Source organism: Pieris napi, chromosome 11 (genome assembly GCF_905475465.1).
Source record: "Pieris napi chromosome 11, ilPieNapi1.2, whole genome shotgun sequence".
Classification (NCBI taxonomy): domain Eukaryota; kingdom Metazoa; phylum Arthropoda; class Insecta; order Lepidoptera; family Pieridae; genus Pieris; species Pieris napi.
The window spans coordinates 2769004-2787297 of record NC_062244.1 but is presented as its reverse complement, the minus strand read 5'-3'; the positions used below and the strand labels follow the sequence as shown (position 1 = coordinate 2787297).

The window sequence follows — 18294 nt, the reverse complement described above, 5'->3', positions numbered from 1 at the left end:
GCATTAAAAAATACATACAACCCCTAATTTTCACTCCTCTACGATCAACCCCTATTTTTTATTATAAATGATATACATGGCAAAATGACGTTTGCCGGATCAGCTAGTTTTTATATTAGGGGAAAAGCCGGATAGTTGCCCCACTTTTCGAAAAAGCTTTATATTTTTTAAATATCAACTTGCTGAAAATTATTCAGTACGTATCTCGCAACATAGGTCTTTTATCTTCTATAAAAGCCTATTTTTGTATACATAATTAACAATGGTTTTGAATAAATACTGTTTTATTTCACCTCTCAGAAAAGGGATAGTTGCCTAGCGTAGAAAATGCTTCGGGGGATACTTGCCTCGTGCGTAAACACCGGGGCATGTATCCGTCCGAGGCAACTATCCGGCTTTTACCCTAATAAGTTTTCTATTGTTATTAAGTTACTGTAAGAATATTCAACCATACGTTTTTAGACGGACATTGCGTACTTATTTTATTTAATTACAATGTGCATAATATACATAACACAAATTTTGAATTGAAGACTCGGATTATTAACATGGAGTTGAATCGTGTAAATTGTTATTAACTTTACCTGGCCGTAGTACCACTGAAGTCCATTCCAAAGTAAGTTTTCGAACTGTTTTTCGCAAATTTCACAACACCCGATGCTCTCTTCACGTCAAGCTCATTAACGCCAGCGTAATGTACCTAAAATCCATTCACATTTATAATTTGTCCACTCGATCATAACCAACTTGAACTTGACTACAAAACTAAATATCTCAAAAATAAATGTGGGGGGTGGTGAGCAAGCCAAGTGTTGTTCAAGAACACTTATTTGTATGTGCGACGGAGAAGGCCAAGGTTGTTTGCGATACCAAGGGCCAGAACCAGTCTGTTGTACAGATCCCCGTTATCAAAGACGTTGCGCCTACTGAATGCTGTCGACTATCGACACCTTTATATGTTCGTAGAGTAAGTTCACAGTAGTGATATTGGATATCTTATGGATTTAATATCATATAATTCCATTTTTTTGAAGTTATACTTCTTTAGGCGCGTTATGAAAAATTGATGAGAGTGAAATTTTACGATGCGCGCGCACCGTGACACAAACTAACAGAATGAAGTTGCCCACGGAAGATTCTACGGCATTGGACATAATTTAAAAACAACATTCGAATAATAATAGAATTTATGTTACACTTAATGTAAGAGAATAATAATAAATATTTATTTAATTAATTTTTCAAATGTAAACTGAACTTTATTGACTATAATGACTCCTTTTCCAGTCTTTGATTATTTAATTGTAATTAATGATTTGCATGCAATCAAAAACTATTTTTATTAATGCCAAAGAAGTATAACTTCTTACGCGCGTACATAAGTACACGCAACCTTTTTTTCGACATTATCGTATTGTAAGGAGTGTATGTAATGTTAGGCGCACTGGTATTTGCCCAAACGCTATTTTAACAAAATGGCATAGCACACAAATTGTATCAGTAAAAAATAAGTTTGTACATATTAGAAGGTTTACAGTACATACCTTCACGTTAACACCAGGTTCTTGCACGTTCGAAGCAGCAACCCAATGTAGAGAGCTAAAATCTCCAACACTTGCGCTTTGTAGCATTGCCTCCCGACGGTGATCAACTGATGCCTTCATTGGTACATAGTATTTACCGCCCCATGTGCCCTTAAATTAAATATTAATTGTAATTTACGTATATATGTCGCAGCCAACTAGCTGAATTAGCCTTTCAATTCACAGTCTAGCCTTATAACTAAACGGCGCCGTTTAACTAACGGCCTGACAGAGAGAGAGCCGTAGCGTTTGTTACAACATTTAATAAACTGGCTGGCTAATGCTCAGGCCATTCGTGCCATAGAGTCATTGTTTGGCAGAAATAAAAAAGATAAACATACGCCATACAAAAATAAATTGCTTTAGTGAAATTCAAAATATTATTGTCACTTCACTCTTTCATTGTAGGTACTTGTTGTTTTTCATGAAAATTTGGAAAACACCATCGTCGGCCAGCCACAACTTTGATAGTTAGTTGGCTGCGACATATACACATAAAACAACAGTAGAATTAAATAAATACATAGAGTTGGGGCGGCCTTTTACTGTTTCGGGTTAACGGAGCAATCTTTCTGCTCCGAATAAATATATACGCAAAGATTTCCGCCGTATAATCGGCTGGCCGACTCCAAACAATTGGCTACCTCCCTAACATCTTTTAAAACTCTTCTAGATAAACATTTATTAACTATAACCTATCCTGCTCAATCGTGACTTATGTAATTCATGTATTTACTTATTCTTTTGTACATATTGCATTGTAATTCATGAACCGTGACTCGTGAGATCAGCTTTTAGTTTATTTTATTAATTTATATATTTTTTCAGTGTTACTTGTAATTATTATTTTTTTATAAAATTTGGTTATGCACTTCTTACAAAGTATATCCCATTCCCACCCATCATATTTAGTTTTTTAGTTTTTTCCTTACTAGTGTTGCCTGGAAAGTATCGTTTGTTAGCGAAAAGGCCACCCGTTGCATCCCCTACAATTTGTATGTGATATGTTATTTGTTTTAATATAAATGTAAATAAATAAATTATTAAAAAATAAATAAAATATTTGTGAGTTAAAATACTATAATTACTGTAAATGCTGATTAAAATATACGTTATATTTTAAACACAATGTAATTAGAGCAATTTTTAATAGGTAAAATAAAATTAGTTTTACTAATTTTATATGAATAAAAACTCTCATGTGAGCTACTATACGTAGACTGTAAAGATTAACTTACGTGATCCAATACGTTGATGGCCAAATCAGTCTTGGGCAAATCTTCAACAAACTGTTGTTCATCTATACTATGATTAACCATAATCAGATTCACTTTGCGACCTTCCTTCCTCCACTCCATTACAAAGTTCTCCAAATTTGGTATTGAGGGATATGGCGAGAATATCAATAATTTTTGATGTGCAGGTAAAAACTTTAATGTAGAAATTAAATGGGACAAATTCGAATCCGAACGGACGGTTAGAGCGCTTGTACCAGCGATTGTGTTATCTGGTTTCCATCTAATTAGTTGTAACACTAATTTATCTTCGATGTGGTGATTGCAGAGCACAGTGTATAATGTTGCCGGTCGTATTTTGTTTTCTGCGCTATATTCTTTGTTCACTATTAAGGTGTTGGGGGGTAGATATTTGTCGAAAGCTTTGGTTAGCTGCAAAAGTATTTTTATATATGTTATAATATATTTAGCCAAACCAACAAGACAGAAGGAGAAAATACAAATTACACAAACATAATACTTATGTTTATAAAATTCATATGCAGTGTTAGCCTAGTGGCTTCAGCATGCGACTCTCATCCCTGAGGTCGTATGTTCGATCCCCGGCTGTGCACCAATGGATTTTTTTTCTATGTGCGCATTTAGACATAGACATAAAATTTATAACTAATAAAAACACACACACATAAACACACAAAATAACAATAATCAAAGAAAAAAGTATATGAGAGATATAAAAAAATAAAAATAATCTGTGGCATGGGAATAGTCCAATTCGGTTGGTTTCAAGTGTGTAATGCGTTTGTGCTGTGGCTGTAATTGGCCCAGCATTATGCTGAGGAGCAGAAAGTTCCACAGCACTGGTCATTCTGCCAGAGACCACAGCAGCTAGTGTGCGCTATTTAACATTCGCTCGAACGGTGAAGTAAAACATCGTGAGGAAATCGGCTTGCCTTAGACTCAAAAAGTCGACGGCGTGTGTCAGGCACAGGAGGCTGATCACTTACTTGCTTATTAGATTGCCAAATTATCATGAAACAGATACAGAAACCTAAAAAGGTTGTAGCGCCACAGATTTTTTTAAATATAATTAATAATTTTATTTTAAATATAATTAATAAGTTTATTATTAGTAAAATGACACAAAACCTTCAGTTAAATATAACTAGGTACACGTTACTTTTTTTAGATGAAGTTTAGAGCAGTTTTTGATACTTAAACATAATGAATGTTGTGTAAAAGTCACTAGTTAATAAGTGCACAGAATCCACATACCTTATCATTGTTGGATAGATTGGTGACGAAGATAGCGTTGCCTCTTCCTAAACCTTTTTTGTAAAAAACATCGTGGTGCATCTTTTTATATTTCATTTTAATTTCGGGAATATCAAGAACCACTCTATCAAGAGTTTTATATTTCGAAATTCCATCGTAATTTTCTATAAGTTCAATTGCATCGATTTTGTCGCTATCCACATTTTCCGCAATTATTTGTAAGTATACGTATAGAGCGGTTAATTCCTGAAATAATTTTCACATTATTTAAAATATTATAGAAACAAGCATATTGATTTATTCATGTGCAATAATCTTAATATATATAAATTACGCGTCACGTTGTTTGTCCGCTTTGGACTCTTAAACTACTGAACCGATTTCAATCAAATTTGCACACCGTGTGCAGTTTGATCTAATTTAAAAGATAGGATAGCTTACATCTCAATTTATACCCCCAATATTATATTATTGCAAATTATTCGTTTATTATATGATAGTCACAATTCTAACAGATGGCGCTGTGTTGAAAGTACCAACGTTTCACATAAGCTACAATTGAATGGCATAACCACCAATAAAGCAAGGTGGTCCCCATGGCTGGTGTTCTCCTACCATTTTCCTTGAATAGTTTGCTACTATGCAATATAACAAAAACCTTAGCCACAGCAACGCTTGGCCGGTCTGCTAGTTACATATATAGATTAGTGTCGCTTCAAAATTATTTAAGTTCTAATTTAAAAGTGATGTGTTTTGTTTGAAAAGTCTGACATCCTTTAAACAGCTACCTCGTTCGTATCGCCTCCAATGATCAAAAATAGACTAAGGATTCATCATATGGGAAAATTATGACTTAAATAATAAATATCAAAATGCAAGTCTGTAATGGGACAACTTGGTCTCAAATACTACTAGGGAAAAACTAAATTAAATATTAACTCACATTTGACTGTCCCGGCATGAAGTTCGGAACAAACTTCAAGCTTTTCATGGTAACTGCCTCGCTGTTACTTATGGGTAGGTCGCGGAACGTCAAACTTTCTATAACTACTCCGCCACATCTAGAATCAATTAAACAATATAATCAATAGTTATTCACTGCCTTGCGATTCTGTAACTCACTTTTCGAACTCTCACAGCGGTTTTCGCAGCGGCGGTCGCGCTCAAATTAGTAATTTTATGATTTAGCATTCTGATAAGAAGGGAGCTTGTAATTTATTGTTTATCACGACGATTTGGCATTCCGAAAAGTGAGTTACAGAATCGCAAGGCAGGACAAAAATTCTAATTTCAAGACTCTGTGAGGAGTAAATATTATACGCTGGTTTGTGTTTCTGTCTTATATGTGATATATTTAAAATACCTTCGTAACATATTGATGGTCAACCCTGTATCTATATCAAATAAATCAGATGTTCCTACTAGGGTTTTTAAAAATCGACTTAATTGAATGATGGAAAAAATGTATTCTAATATATCTATCTATTCATAAAATGAAATTAACTTACCGTGTACAATCATGAATATCTATGACATCGGCTCTGAGTATTTTATTGTCATTCATCTTGTGCTCATCAATTTCAATTGTTAATTTTCTTATAGAGTCAGGTATTGATACAGTATTGTGAGGACGGCGTACATTGTTTAATTGTATCAATGCATCGATAAAAGCAACCCAATTGTCTTTCCAGGATATTTCCGCTTGAGTCATGGATGTGTTCACTGACAGAAGACTACGGAATTCACCACTGAAATTGCAAATAACGTTTCTTAGGCTTTAACTAGCAACAAGTAACTAGAACTATACAAATGAATAAATATCTATAATAAATATGTCTATAATAGAACATGTGGTTTATTGGGCAATATTCTTCATTGACAAGGTATCCTTAAACCTTTATCGTGTTGCTGAAATTTAAGGGACCAGCCCTGCGATTCTGTAACTCTCTTTTCGAACTCACACAGCGGTTTTCGCATCGGCGGTCGCTCTGAAATCGGTCGTGAAGCAGTCATGTTATGATCTGGCATTGTAATAAACAATAAACTACAAGCTCCCACCTTTTCCGAATGCCAAATCATAAAATGACTGATTTGAGAGCGACCGCCGATGCGAAAACCGCTGTGTGAGTTCGAAAAGTGAGTTACAGAATCGCAGGGCTTGTCTGCTAAAAAAAGTAGTTGTTTTTTAAATGTTTTTTTTTCATTTTCCCCACAATTCGAACCATATAGTAATAATGATAGATTTACTGCAAGATCATGTCAATTACCTGTATTGATAATCGCGGCTGTGAAGCAATTTATAAATATCATTCATTTTAAGGGTATTTTCTGTAGATTTATCAACGGGTATTTTTAATAATCTGTGACTTTCATCTTTCTCAATAATTTCAGCGTATCCAGATGCCATTAACATACTATTACCAGAAACCTGAAATGGAAAATTAATTAAATTAAATAAAAAGTTATAATACACAGTACGAGAGTAACCGGATGTCATGAAACCCGTATCGTTCTTACTGTTCTGGCGACACGTTTTTTGTATTTATTAAAAAAAGATACAGAAATGTAAGTGACGGTGGAACATATAAGAAAAATATTTTTAGACTCAAGAAAGCTTTAAAAAAGTACAATCACTGATATAGATTACTTATTATTTATTAACGCATTGAAACAATGGTTTTAAAATTGGGGTCTCAAAATTACACCTTTTTAAATCGTTAATTTGACAAACGAGATTATTCTGAAATCTCCATATGAGTACCTCAAATTTCCCACTGCCACGTTGAATAGCGACATTGAGGGTCAACTGCCGTCCATCATGCAACACAGGCTGGGCATAGAATTGGATAGATTTAAACTGGATAGAGGTGTGCTTCTTTTTAATCCCGAAAAACATGGCAAGAGTGTCCCACACAGCAACCAATGCAGCAGAGAATGGAAGCAAGTTTTGTCCTGTAAAGATCGTATTGAGTACAGCTAGTATCGAAAATCTAAAAAAAGGGTTTTCAAACAAATATTTAATTTATTATTTATTTCATAACGTGTATTAAATATAGATTAAGGTATGAAATACAGACTGCAGCGCCTTCTGCCGGGCTGATTTGTGAATCTAAACCATCCAGGGCTCCACCCAAACGCATACAAAAAAAAACCTTCAAATCGGTCCAGTCGTTTAAGAGGAGTTCAGTGACATAAACACGTACAATAGAATTATATGTAAGCTATATTTTAAGTAAGATCAAACTGCACACGGTGTGCAAATTTGATTGAAATCGGTTAAGAAGTTTAGGAGTCCACAGCGGACAAACAATTTGACGCGTAATTTGTATATATTAAGATTATACAAAAATATACCAATGATATTATGAATCGTGCGACGATTTTATGAACTTTGTTTTAATATTGTTCCTATATTAAAATTATACAATATTTTAAAATTTGGTAATTCAAATAGTTTACAAAACGATATTCTAATTTTTCGGTTTCTATCGTATTTATGGATTGTCCTAATTTTCGATGCAATGTCGTAATTCCAGAACTTAATTAAGGTACCTCTTATTACGTGTCCTTGTAAGTAATTATGTTCCTCGTCGTGTACAGATAAGACAAACTTGCAAGCTGTCGCCGCTTTCCTATGAGCAGATACATACAAAGGCAGATTCCTGAAATTAAGAAATGCTTAGTAAAGTTAAAGTAAATAAATATCATGCTAAATATATCACCCGTACTATATTAACATTTAAATATAATAAACGTAGAACTTCGTGGATTAAGACGTGTTAGTATAAGTGACAAATTATATATTTGACGTTTTTATATACAATTATCGCATTTACACAAAATAATATCTACGAAGTATAAAATTAAAAAGAAATATTTGACTTTTTGTTTTAAAAGTTGATATTATCATAGTTGTAAAATAATAATACTAGCTGACCCGGCAAAGGTTGTATTGCCATGTATATTATTTCTAGGAAACATTTTTTTGTTCATTAATTATAAAATATCTACTATAATCCAAAATAGGAGTTGATCGTAGAGGGGTGAAAATTAAGGGTTGTATGTATTTTTGTATGTTGTATCAGAAAAATGTTGTCTAAAAAATAAAAATTTTGCGGGATGAAAAATAGATGTCCGATTCGCAGACTTAACCGATATGGACACAAAATTTCACGCAAATCAAATCAATCAAACGAGAAGTTTATATATTAGATTATAAAACATATTTTTATTCTTTTTTGTATGTTGTATGTATTTATTGCGTAACATTGATATTATAAATGCTTACCATTTCTCTGTATGAGCCCACTCAATCAAGTGTCCCAACATGGGTGTTCCTGTCGAAACTGGAAACTCAACCTTGGGGTAGAGAGCTTGGACCTTTGGATAGTACCCTTGCATGTACAGTCTGAAAAGTCGGTAAATTTTCGCTTAAATTGAGTTAATTGGAATAGAACAAAATTTGTATTACATAATTTATGTAATACAAATTTTGTTCTATTCCATATACCCTATTGTTGTTTTCCGCATACACGAATTCAAGTCCGACCAGTCACCACAAGTAGCACCCGTTCACGAGTATGACGCATGGCCAGCCATCGGCCCTCACGCCATATTTTAGGGAAATATATATAAACATTGTAATAGTAATGATACACTTACTTCCCAATAGCATCAAGCATGTGTGTAACATTATCCGGATGACCTCTTCGTGTAAGAGGTATATTGACACAACTAGACAAGGATCTCTTAAGTATAGCCTGCAGGAGACCGTGCGGGGCAACCTCAAGCAATACAGCGTTCTTTGGTATCAGCTGAGCAGACTCCTCGAACAGAACTGGGCACTGAAAGGAGGAAAAAAAAATGGCGATTAAAAAGAGTGGTGGAGAGTTTATTGCCAGTTCTTCTCTTCCGTTCTACACCCTTGATTTGAGAACTGGCATTAAAATTAGAAGTGTACATTATGTTACCTACATGATTAAATGATTTTTTTACTTTTCCTTTTTACTTTTAATGGATATCCATCACAATGCGTTCTTGAATACGTTCTTGAACACACAGTGGATTTATGAGGCGGTCAAAACTTCTAAATTGAATCGAGCACACGGAGATCTCTGTGTCAAAGTTAATAAAAGAACAAGATTTTTAAAAGAGAATAAGTCCTAAAACTTACGAGTAAATTGTTTGTATGATATTCAGCAGAAGAATATTTTGCAAGTGGTTCCTCCCAGCGCTCTTGAGGTATGGATGTCGAGACCCAACGCTCAGTACGAGCTCTTGGAGTTGGAATTACTTCTTTTAAGTACTTCAGTAGACCGGGACCTGATGATAAACAATTTTGTGAAATTATCTTGAATTTTTACGCCTGTGGAAATTTAATTGCAAAGATGTGATTTTGTTGCTTCTCATTTTTACATCATAATTTAATAATATTTTTATTTTGCGTTACCAATCAATATAATAAAGAAATAGATATAAGAATATTAAATAAGATGAAATCAAAACAATACATGTACAATATTTAAATGCATATATTATTTACATAATAAAATAAATAGCTGTAAAATTATGTTAATAAACGCATCTTATGTGTGCTATTCATATACGGTATATATGCTTAGTTTTTTTGCTTGGTACTTACCTGCTTCAGCAATGTATCTTGAGTGGTACGCGATGTTGGAACAAGGAACTTCTTTAGCAAAAACTCCCTTTGAAGTGAGCGATTCCACAAACTGTTTCATGGCATCAGCTGGGCCGGAAATCGTACTGGACTCTGAACTATTGTGGCAAGCAACTTCGATTTCCGGGGGGCATAACTTGATGATCTAAACGAATTAAAACCGCTAGTTGTATATGGCAAATGGAGTTTATAATAAGACACATTCATTTGTTTTCTATACAATTTATAAACAGACAACGTGATTGAAAGGTGCTTATTAAATGCTACATACTTGCTCATAGCCAATCCCAACGGCAGCCATAGAACCACGTATGAATGGCGTCTGTACGGAGACAAGACCACGACTATACGCAGCTAAAATCATTTCTTCAGCGGTAAGACAGCCATCTGCATATGCGCAACCTAACTCGCCGACACTGTGACCTGAAATTAAAAAAAATCAATAGTTTCTTTGCAAAGAAAGTGGTACATTCAGATTTATTAATAATAAAAAAAACGCACAATCAGCCATATAGAAATAGGGAAGCAAATGTCATGCTAATTATCATGTCTTAACAGAACAGTTATTCATAATTGTTGTCAAAACTTATGAGCTCTCTACCAAGCTATAAAGCCTTTAAAAATTTAATCACCTTCCCCATGAAAGCATAACACGGCAGTATTAATTTATTTATAGGATTTCTTTTCATTTCCGTCAGTAAAGAATTAGTAAGCTGTTAACGCCCGATGCAAAAAAGGGTCACTTAAAGACATGGTGATGGCTTATCAGGGGAAGTACCAATACCATCTCAGCAAGACTGTCAGAACCTTACAATTTTGCGCTTAAAATATACATAAAGAAATACTCATCAATTCACCAGAATTTAAAGCAATAGTGAAATCATTCGCTAATACCGAAAACACTAATACTGATCAGATCATAATACTTTTAAATATATTTCTATCAAATTAAAACATTTTTATTTGCATCTAGTATCCTATATAAACGTATTAAAAAATGTTTATTCATTATAACAATGAATGTATTTATGTATGTAAGATTTGTGAAAGTATGTAAAACATACCTGTATTAGGGTTCATAGAAATCGTATTTTTTTGACGTGATAACGTCTTTAAAATCGTTTTAGTCGGGTGACATGTTCAGAAACTTGTGTCACACCAAAACCTCACGAGCGCGATCGCAGGTATAACGAGAGAGAGACGGACCGATCTCCCGTCTCATCTCGAGCGCTGCCAGTCATTCCGTGAATGTATGAAGAAAAATGTATATCATAGTCGAATAAGTAAACTTGTCATTTTACACCCGAAATTTATCATCAAAAGTGTGAATAAAACGATAGATGTAATTTAAAATTTGAAAAAATTGTTATCTTCTTTAATTCCTTACTTCCCAAAAACTTATATCACCAATAAGACGTTATCACGTAAACATCTCGATCGTAAACCTACTTTACAAACAACCAATATTTTTTTCAATTACAATTTTGTTTTTATTAAACTCTTTACATCTACTTCTTCCAATTTTTATGTGTATGTGTGGCTCAGGAGCATCTCCGCGTACGGTGTGTTCATAAGCCAGTCCCTTAACCGTTTTTAGATTGTGGACGGTGAGCATAAGATATTAAGAAGTATATTATTTAATTTATTATAGATGTAGTTCCGAGTTTAGTACGTACCAATAATTTTGTCCGGCACAATTCCCATTTCTTTAAGAACATCAGTAAGCCCAATTTGAACAGCAGCGATTCCCACGAAAGAGTGCAGAATATTATCATAGATTTTCTTGTCTGGCGCAGTGATAATGTGTAAAATATCGATTCCCTTGGGTTCTAGGGCTCGACGACATCTAGAAAATAGTTATATTATATATCAATTATCTTTTAGGTTAAATAAAAAGGATGGGTTAAAGACTCTAGGGTGAGATTTATTAATCTAGTAAACTCATAATCAAGATTTTTTACATTTCCTAAACGTGTTTTTAATTCAGCAACCGCTATAAATAAACGCTATAGGTTTATCCAATCAGTAGTACCTACATATTTTACCGGAAAACACGGAAGAAGGAGGTAATCAATTCGACGTATATTTTTTTTGTCTATTCGTGTATAGCTCCTGCGTCCGTGAATCTTGATGATTGAGGTCTCGAATGATTCGAATTTCATCATTCTTGTATCAATTTCAAAATTTGATACTTAGGGTCTGTTTCACAATGTACGGATAAGTTCTACATAAGTTCCAAATTAGCTATTTATTACTTATTGGTAGGATAAACACTATTGTTGCGTTTCACGACTGTCAGATAGCGCTGTTCGTCACATAAAGTCCATCATAAGTTATGAGTCCGATGAATGTCAAATAGCACAATTTATCTTCCAAATAATTTATGTGTTGCATAGCTATTTGGTACTTTATCCATACATTACAAAATTGTTTTTATTTTCTTTTTATTATTACTACATAGGTAAGAAAATTGTAAATACTGTATTTCTTAGTAATTATAATTACTAAGAAACATTATCGTTTAATACATTTAATTCTCTTGGCCAATCAAAATTAATATAAAATATTGTTAATATCTTTTAAAGAAATTTATTCCTTCCGTAAGGTTCAGTAAAACATATTGCTATAAGAAAAATAATATGTTCGAAAAAAAGATTATACCTCTCAATAGCCGCAGCAAAAACAGGTATGCGCATGAGTTGTGCTCCCATACCAGCCCATTGGGATCCCATACCGCTGTAGACGAACCACAGAGGACGTTTCACATCATCAAAGTAATCTGCCGTCTCACTTAGGACAACCGTCTCATTGTCTTGGTTTGTATCTGAAAGTTAAAAAGATTCGTATATTGATTGGAACCTGCAAGGATAGCGGTAGCGTCCCAAGCAAACCTAGAGCCGTTGCAGATTAGCCAAAGGGGACCAGAAAGACTTGGAGGAAGGTGAAATACGAGGCTCAAGTCTGAACTCGAAGAGAGTCACTGTGGACGCCCTCTGCCCCATCTAAGTGTCATACGACATTAAGTCAAGTAAGTCCACCACCACTATGTGGAACCAGCTGCCCACTGAAGTATTTCCGAACCAATTCGACTTAGGGACCTTCAAGAAAAGAGCGTACCAATTCTTGAAAGGCCGGCAACGCACTTGCGAGCCTTCTGGCAATGTGTCTATGGGCGGCGGTAGCACTTAACATCAGGTGAGTCTCCTGCCCGCTGGCCTCAAAAAAAAGTCAAGATTCGTATATAATATACGATGATTACGTTTGGGGTCCCTTTCAGAAATTGTGGGGATCGTACCTAACAAAATGTATCCTCTTCCCAAATGCCCACTGATCTTGGTTTGATGAATGTTGTGGAAGAGAGCTATCTCCTCAGGATCTATCGGACGTTTTTTCAAATCTTCGAAGATCTTTTCTACAGCAGATTTCTGCCTTCCTGATATTGCAACAATGTGGGGAATGTTTGATTTGTAACGGTTGAGGTCCTGCAAGTATAAATTTATTGTAGCAACGATAATTGTGATCTATTAGTGTAAATTATTAAGTACTAGCTTGCCTGGCGAACATCGTACCGCCTAACAGTCGATTCTTTATTTTTTTTTAAATACTTATTCTGCTATTCGGGACACCGGTCTAGCTAGTAAGATAAAAAAAAAGTTGATAAGACAACAAATACATTATGTCAAAAAATACAAATTTACCTTCCCGGAACCCCTCTACTAACACTTGAACTTTATGTTATGGTATTAAAGTTCAAATTGACTTTTAAGTATTATTACGAATATTTTGTATGGGAATATAGAAAATTGTTTTAAGACTTTTTCACTCAATTTTTTTAGATTTTTCTCTCCGTAAGAACCATACTCGTACTTCAAGGAATATTATAAAAAAAGAATCAGACAAATCGGTCAAGCCGTTTTCATGTTATGTCGTGACAACGGAAAACGGGGTTCATTTTTATATATATAGATTAAAAGGCGAATCGGCATTGCTTGAGATGTCATGACATGTTTATGGTGACTCTGATGACTTTAATTTATTATGTAGGAAAATAAACCGCAGGATTTACAGAGTGGAGCCTGCGTCAGTTGAAAGCCACACAAAATCTAAAATGCTTATTTTTAGAAAAATGTTTACATAAAGAAGCACGTTATATAAATAACTAGCAAACTTGGCGAACTCCGTTTCGCCACCAGATGGCTTCGTTTTATGTAACATTTCGTTTGGTGATCCCGCTTTTCTGTTGAAATTTTTCCTGAATTTTCTTTCTATAAACCTCACGGAGCCCGACACCTTTCCAACGAATGCAAAACCGTGGAAATCGCTTCGTGCGTTCTGGAGTTATAGCGTCAGGAAGGAAAACCCGACTTATTTTTATATAGTAGATTAATAAGTTAAATTACCTTAGTTTTATTAAGCCCTCGTAACAAAACGTGAGCATTCACGCCAGTTACAGAAACCCCGTTAACAGCAGTATATCCTTGTCTAAATGGTTCGTGGTCTCTTACAATCTGCATTTTTCCAGTTCGAATGCCCTCAACATCATCTATTGGATCGTCACAGTTTATATTACCTGCTATTTTACCAGCTTCGTAGCCTAGAAGAACCTGAAATTGTTTGTAATAATTAATTTCTAGATCGAAGCATAATTTTGTCTTTCGTCTAAATCTAATCACACAAAACAAAGGTGACTACGATGTCAAATGGAACATGGTGTAATGGCAGCTACTGAAAAACATTGTGTAAAACAAAAAATATGGCGATTAAAAAGAGTGGCCGAGAGTATTGCCGGTTCTTCTCTTCCGTTCTACGCCCTTGATTTGAGAACTGGCAGTAAATGTAAATTTAGATTTTTTTTTCTGTCATAAAGTTATTTTGACTTTGAATTTATATATACAATACATATACACATATATATTAAAAGGTTTACATTATAACGCGAGTAATATCGAAAAAGTGAGAATCTATTTTAAATTTTAATTTAGAAATGAAACAACCTCGACATTTTTTTCTTGAAATTCATCAGGTATCAACTTATTTGGGACATATACAACGTGTAATTGAGTACGCTGAAAATCTCGAAGTTTATTAAAACTAAACAGTACAACGTGTCGATTTTAACTGATAGGGCCCCATCAAAAGAATTAGCCACGGGCCCCAGATGGTACAGTTACGCCACAGTTTATAACCTTTCAGTATACCTTTAAATATTTTAGACGCGATTTATATTTATGTCTACTTGTTTGTATTTTCGAAAAAATCGAAATATCTTACTTTGGTAACAGAAGAAATGCCAGAAGCCGCCTCTACGTAACCCAAGTTGGACATTACGCTACCAACTAGAAGAGTGTCCTCTCTGTTGTCACAGAATACTCTGTCGATAGCTTCCAATTCAGCTTTATCCACTTTTGGCGTTGCTGTAATTTATGTTAATACATAGTTATGGTATGGTATGGTTGGTGTACTCATTTTCCGCATTTAGACTCATAATTGGTCCGTTGTGCGTTAAGTCCTGCCTTGCGATTCTGTATCTCACTTTTCGAACTCACACAGCGGTTTTCACAGCGGCGGTCGCGCTCAAATCAGTCGTGAAGCAGTCATTTTATGATTTAGCATCCTGATAAGGTCCCTCCTTGTAGTTTATTGTTTATGCCATATCGTAAAATGACTGCTTTACGACTGATTTGAGCGCGACCGTCGCTCTGAAAACCGCTGTGTGAGTTCGAAAAGTGAGTTACAGAATCGCAGGGCTGGCTAATTTAGCTCCTTCCAGAAGCGCAGAAGTCTCCTGGGCACTTCACAGGCTTTAGAGCGACTTCACTGTTCCGAGGATTTCTGTACGTTGTTAAGCTACAGCTTAGTATTCCAGGACTACGTGGGTAACTACGTAATACTTAGTTTAAAGTTATTTAAAAATACGGCTACAACCTAGTTAGACACATTTTGCCAATATTTTGATGATAATTTTCACTTAGCAAACATTTGATTAGTTTTTAATCACAAATAGGTTCAAATTATTGAAAACTTTAAGCAGCTCTGAGCAGTGTTGGCCTAGTGGCTTCAGCGTGCGACTCTCATGCCTGAGGTCATAGGTTCGATCCCCGACTGTGCACCAATGGACTTTCTTTCTATGTGCGCATTTAACATTTGCTCGAACGGTGAAGGAAAACATCGTGAGGAAAACGACATGTCTTAGACTTAAACAGTCGACGGCATGTGTCAATCCAGCCTATTTAGATTGAAAAATGATCATGAAACAGATTCAGAAATCTGATGCCAAGACCTAAAGAGGTTGTAGCGCCACTGATTTTTTTTATTGAAACTTTAATATGCTATTTAAAATATGAATTGCATAATTCGTGCATGATTGTGATATCTACATAATATGTTCTTAGTACTTTTCTCTGTATTATAAGTTATTGTTTTTTTTTATTACCAGAACCAAAAGCTTCAACATATTCAACAGCCTGCGGTGGCACGTTTGCTTCTTCATAGAAGGTTTTAAGGAAATCTGCCATGATACAGGGGTCCCGATAAAAGGTGAACACTGGACCATCATCATCCTTTGGTAGACCGCAGAATTCGGACTTGATATGTACCACTTCAGCGTAAATTCTAAAAATTTATACAAATATTTAATACAACTAGGGATTTAATGTCATTATTCGACTTATGAGTGCTTAAACGAATAATAATATTACGCGCTAACAAAATCCTTTCTATGAGAGATTTCACGATTGCTTTGTTTTCTTCTCTTTCAGGTTCTTTACCTAAGTGTGTGTACTTGTACACGCGTTAGAAGTTATACTTTGGCGTAACGAGATAAAAATCTTTTCGAAATTTTTATTCTAAATTTGTAGAAAAAACGACACTACGAGAAAAAACTAAAATGTTGACCATAGCCAACTTCACGCGCCAAAAGTTTTTTTGGAATGGAATCTCGCTGTTGGCCTTAAGGGCCTTTACAGCTCAGCTCGGACTGTTTTGACGAGCGTATCTCGGCCTGAATGGGCGGTTTTCCCGCGACTAGCGCAAGGGCATCTCTTGTGAGACTCGAACCTCGGCTTGGGCCGTCGCTGGGTGGTCAATCACCTGAAGGTCAGGACGGACTCACTGGAGTGAGCGAAGTACGGAGTAAAGGTCCACGACTTCCCCGGTGATAGCGGTTTTTTACCCTAATCTGATTTTGATTTTGATTATTATTGCGCGGGCGGCTTTTAATTTGTCAGGTAACCTTCTGCCTGTGTGCCTATGTAATATAAAATAAGAAAAACTTACCTTAGTGCATCCTTTGCTCTTTGTAGAAACAAAACATTGATAGCCTCTGACTTGGCACAACCATGGGCGTTTTTGTCGAACGATTTCGTTACACCATCTTTACTTATTGGCATGATTCTACAAATAATAAACAAAATGTTTGTTAAGAGCTGGAATACCCAATGGGAAGCCGTATAATATAATGTTCTCTATATCTGATACAATATAGCGACAGCAACATACATTATGTTTTATTACAAAAGGATATATACCTTCCATAATGAACAGTTGATTGGGGATGTAAGCAGATGTTGGAGCCTCCAACGATGGCTGAATCCACTTCACCTCTAATAAGTGCCTGGTACGCCAACTCCAGAGCCACAGTAGAGCTGCAGCAGGCCTGGTCCACTGACATGGAGGGCCCCTTCGCGTTCAACCAGTAGGAAATACGGTTGGCGAACATACTTTTACTGCACCTATTTTTAAAATTAATCATTGTATTTACGATGTGTTTGTCTTTGTTATTGCATTACTTTTAGTACAATAAAACTACAACTGCCGTCGTGCCGAGAATTTTCGGTTCCATTTCTGAGGTATCAATTTTATTGGGTAGACGGAGATTACTGGATCTTATAAGAGTAGTATAAGGTAAAGAGCTTTCAAACGCCGTGACTTATTTTAAAATACGGCAATTGCTAATTTAAGACATGTAACCTTCGATCAGGAGGTCCAAGATAATGAGGTTCAATAAGAGTAACGTACCCGGCAATACCAAATCCCGTTCTAGAAGTAGCGACATAGAAGCAAGCCTTTTCGGTTTCAGAGAAACAGGTTCCCAAGTAGACACCAACCTTGGTTCCTGAGAGCTGGTCTGGACTAATACCTGAAATAAAATTATAATTTTACTTTAGATAAATCAACGCATGTACGAAGAACCTCATTACAGATTTTAAGGTTAGGATGCAGGATTGCAACGCCCCAGTTTTTCCATTCCCAGCATTTACTCGTCTTTTTAGGACATTTTCATACGTTTCAGTTGGAGTAAACATACATAAGTACACGAACTTATCGACTTGTTCCATTTCTTTCCGATATAGATTTAGACTATAGATTTTGCCATTCATATGTTCATTTTTTCTCACAGCGTTTTTCATTGCTGCAATATCACCAACGAAGACGCCAGTTTCACTTGGTCGTCCGTGTATAGGAGACCATTCACAAGTAACTGGCCCACTTTTAATCTGCGATCACTCTCTCTCCCAAATCT

General features: G+C 35.3%; 1 protein-coding gene across 1 annotated transcript in view; it reads right to left on the bottom strand.

Annotated features, from left to right (window-relative positions):
• LOC125054060 (fatty acid synthase-like) overlaps positions 1-18294 on the bottom strand; it is a 32137-nt gene that overhangs the window by 10541 nt on the left and 3302 nt on the right. The window contains exons 3-25 of the mRNA XM_047655735.1: positions 17790-17910; positions 17300-17503; positions 17049-17165; positions 16207-16385; positions 15045-15187; positions 14174-14377; positions 13069-13255; positions 12435-12597; positions 11450-11619; positions 10045-10196; positions 9735-9918; positions 9267-9415; positions 8756-8937; positions 8382-8501; positions 7646-7755; positions 6855-7045; positions 6361-6521; positions 5602-5841; positions 5037-5154; positions 4094-4339; positions 2822-3250; positions 1545-1694; positions 585-700 (exon numbers count right to left, since the gene is read on the bottom strand). Coding sequence (XP_047511691.1) covers positions 585-700; positions 1545-1694; positions 2822-3250; positions 4094-4339; positions 5037-5154; positions 5602-5841; positions 6361-6521; positions 6855-7045; positions 7646-7755; positions 8382-8501; positions 8756-8937; positions 9267-9415; positions 9735-9918; positions 10045-10196; positions 11450-11619; positions 12435-12597; positions 13069-13255; positions 14174-14377; positions 15045-15187; positions 16207-16385; positions 17049-17165; positions 17300-17503; positions 17790-17910 — 4036 coding nt within the window. The remainder of the gene's footprint in view (positions 1-584; positions 701-1544; positions 1695-2821; positions 3251-4093; positions 4340-5036; positions 5155-5601; positions 5842-6360; positions 6522-6854; positions 7046-7645; positions 7756-8381; positions 8502-8755; positions 8938-9266; positions 9416-9734; positions 9919-10044; positions 10197-11449; positions 11620-12434; positions 12598-13068; positions 13256-14173; positions 14378-15044; positions 15188-16206; positions 16386-17048; positions 17166-17299; positions 17504-17789; positions 17911-18294) is intronic.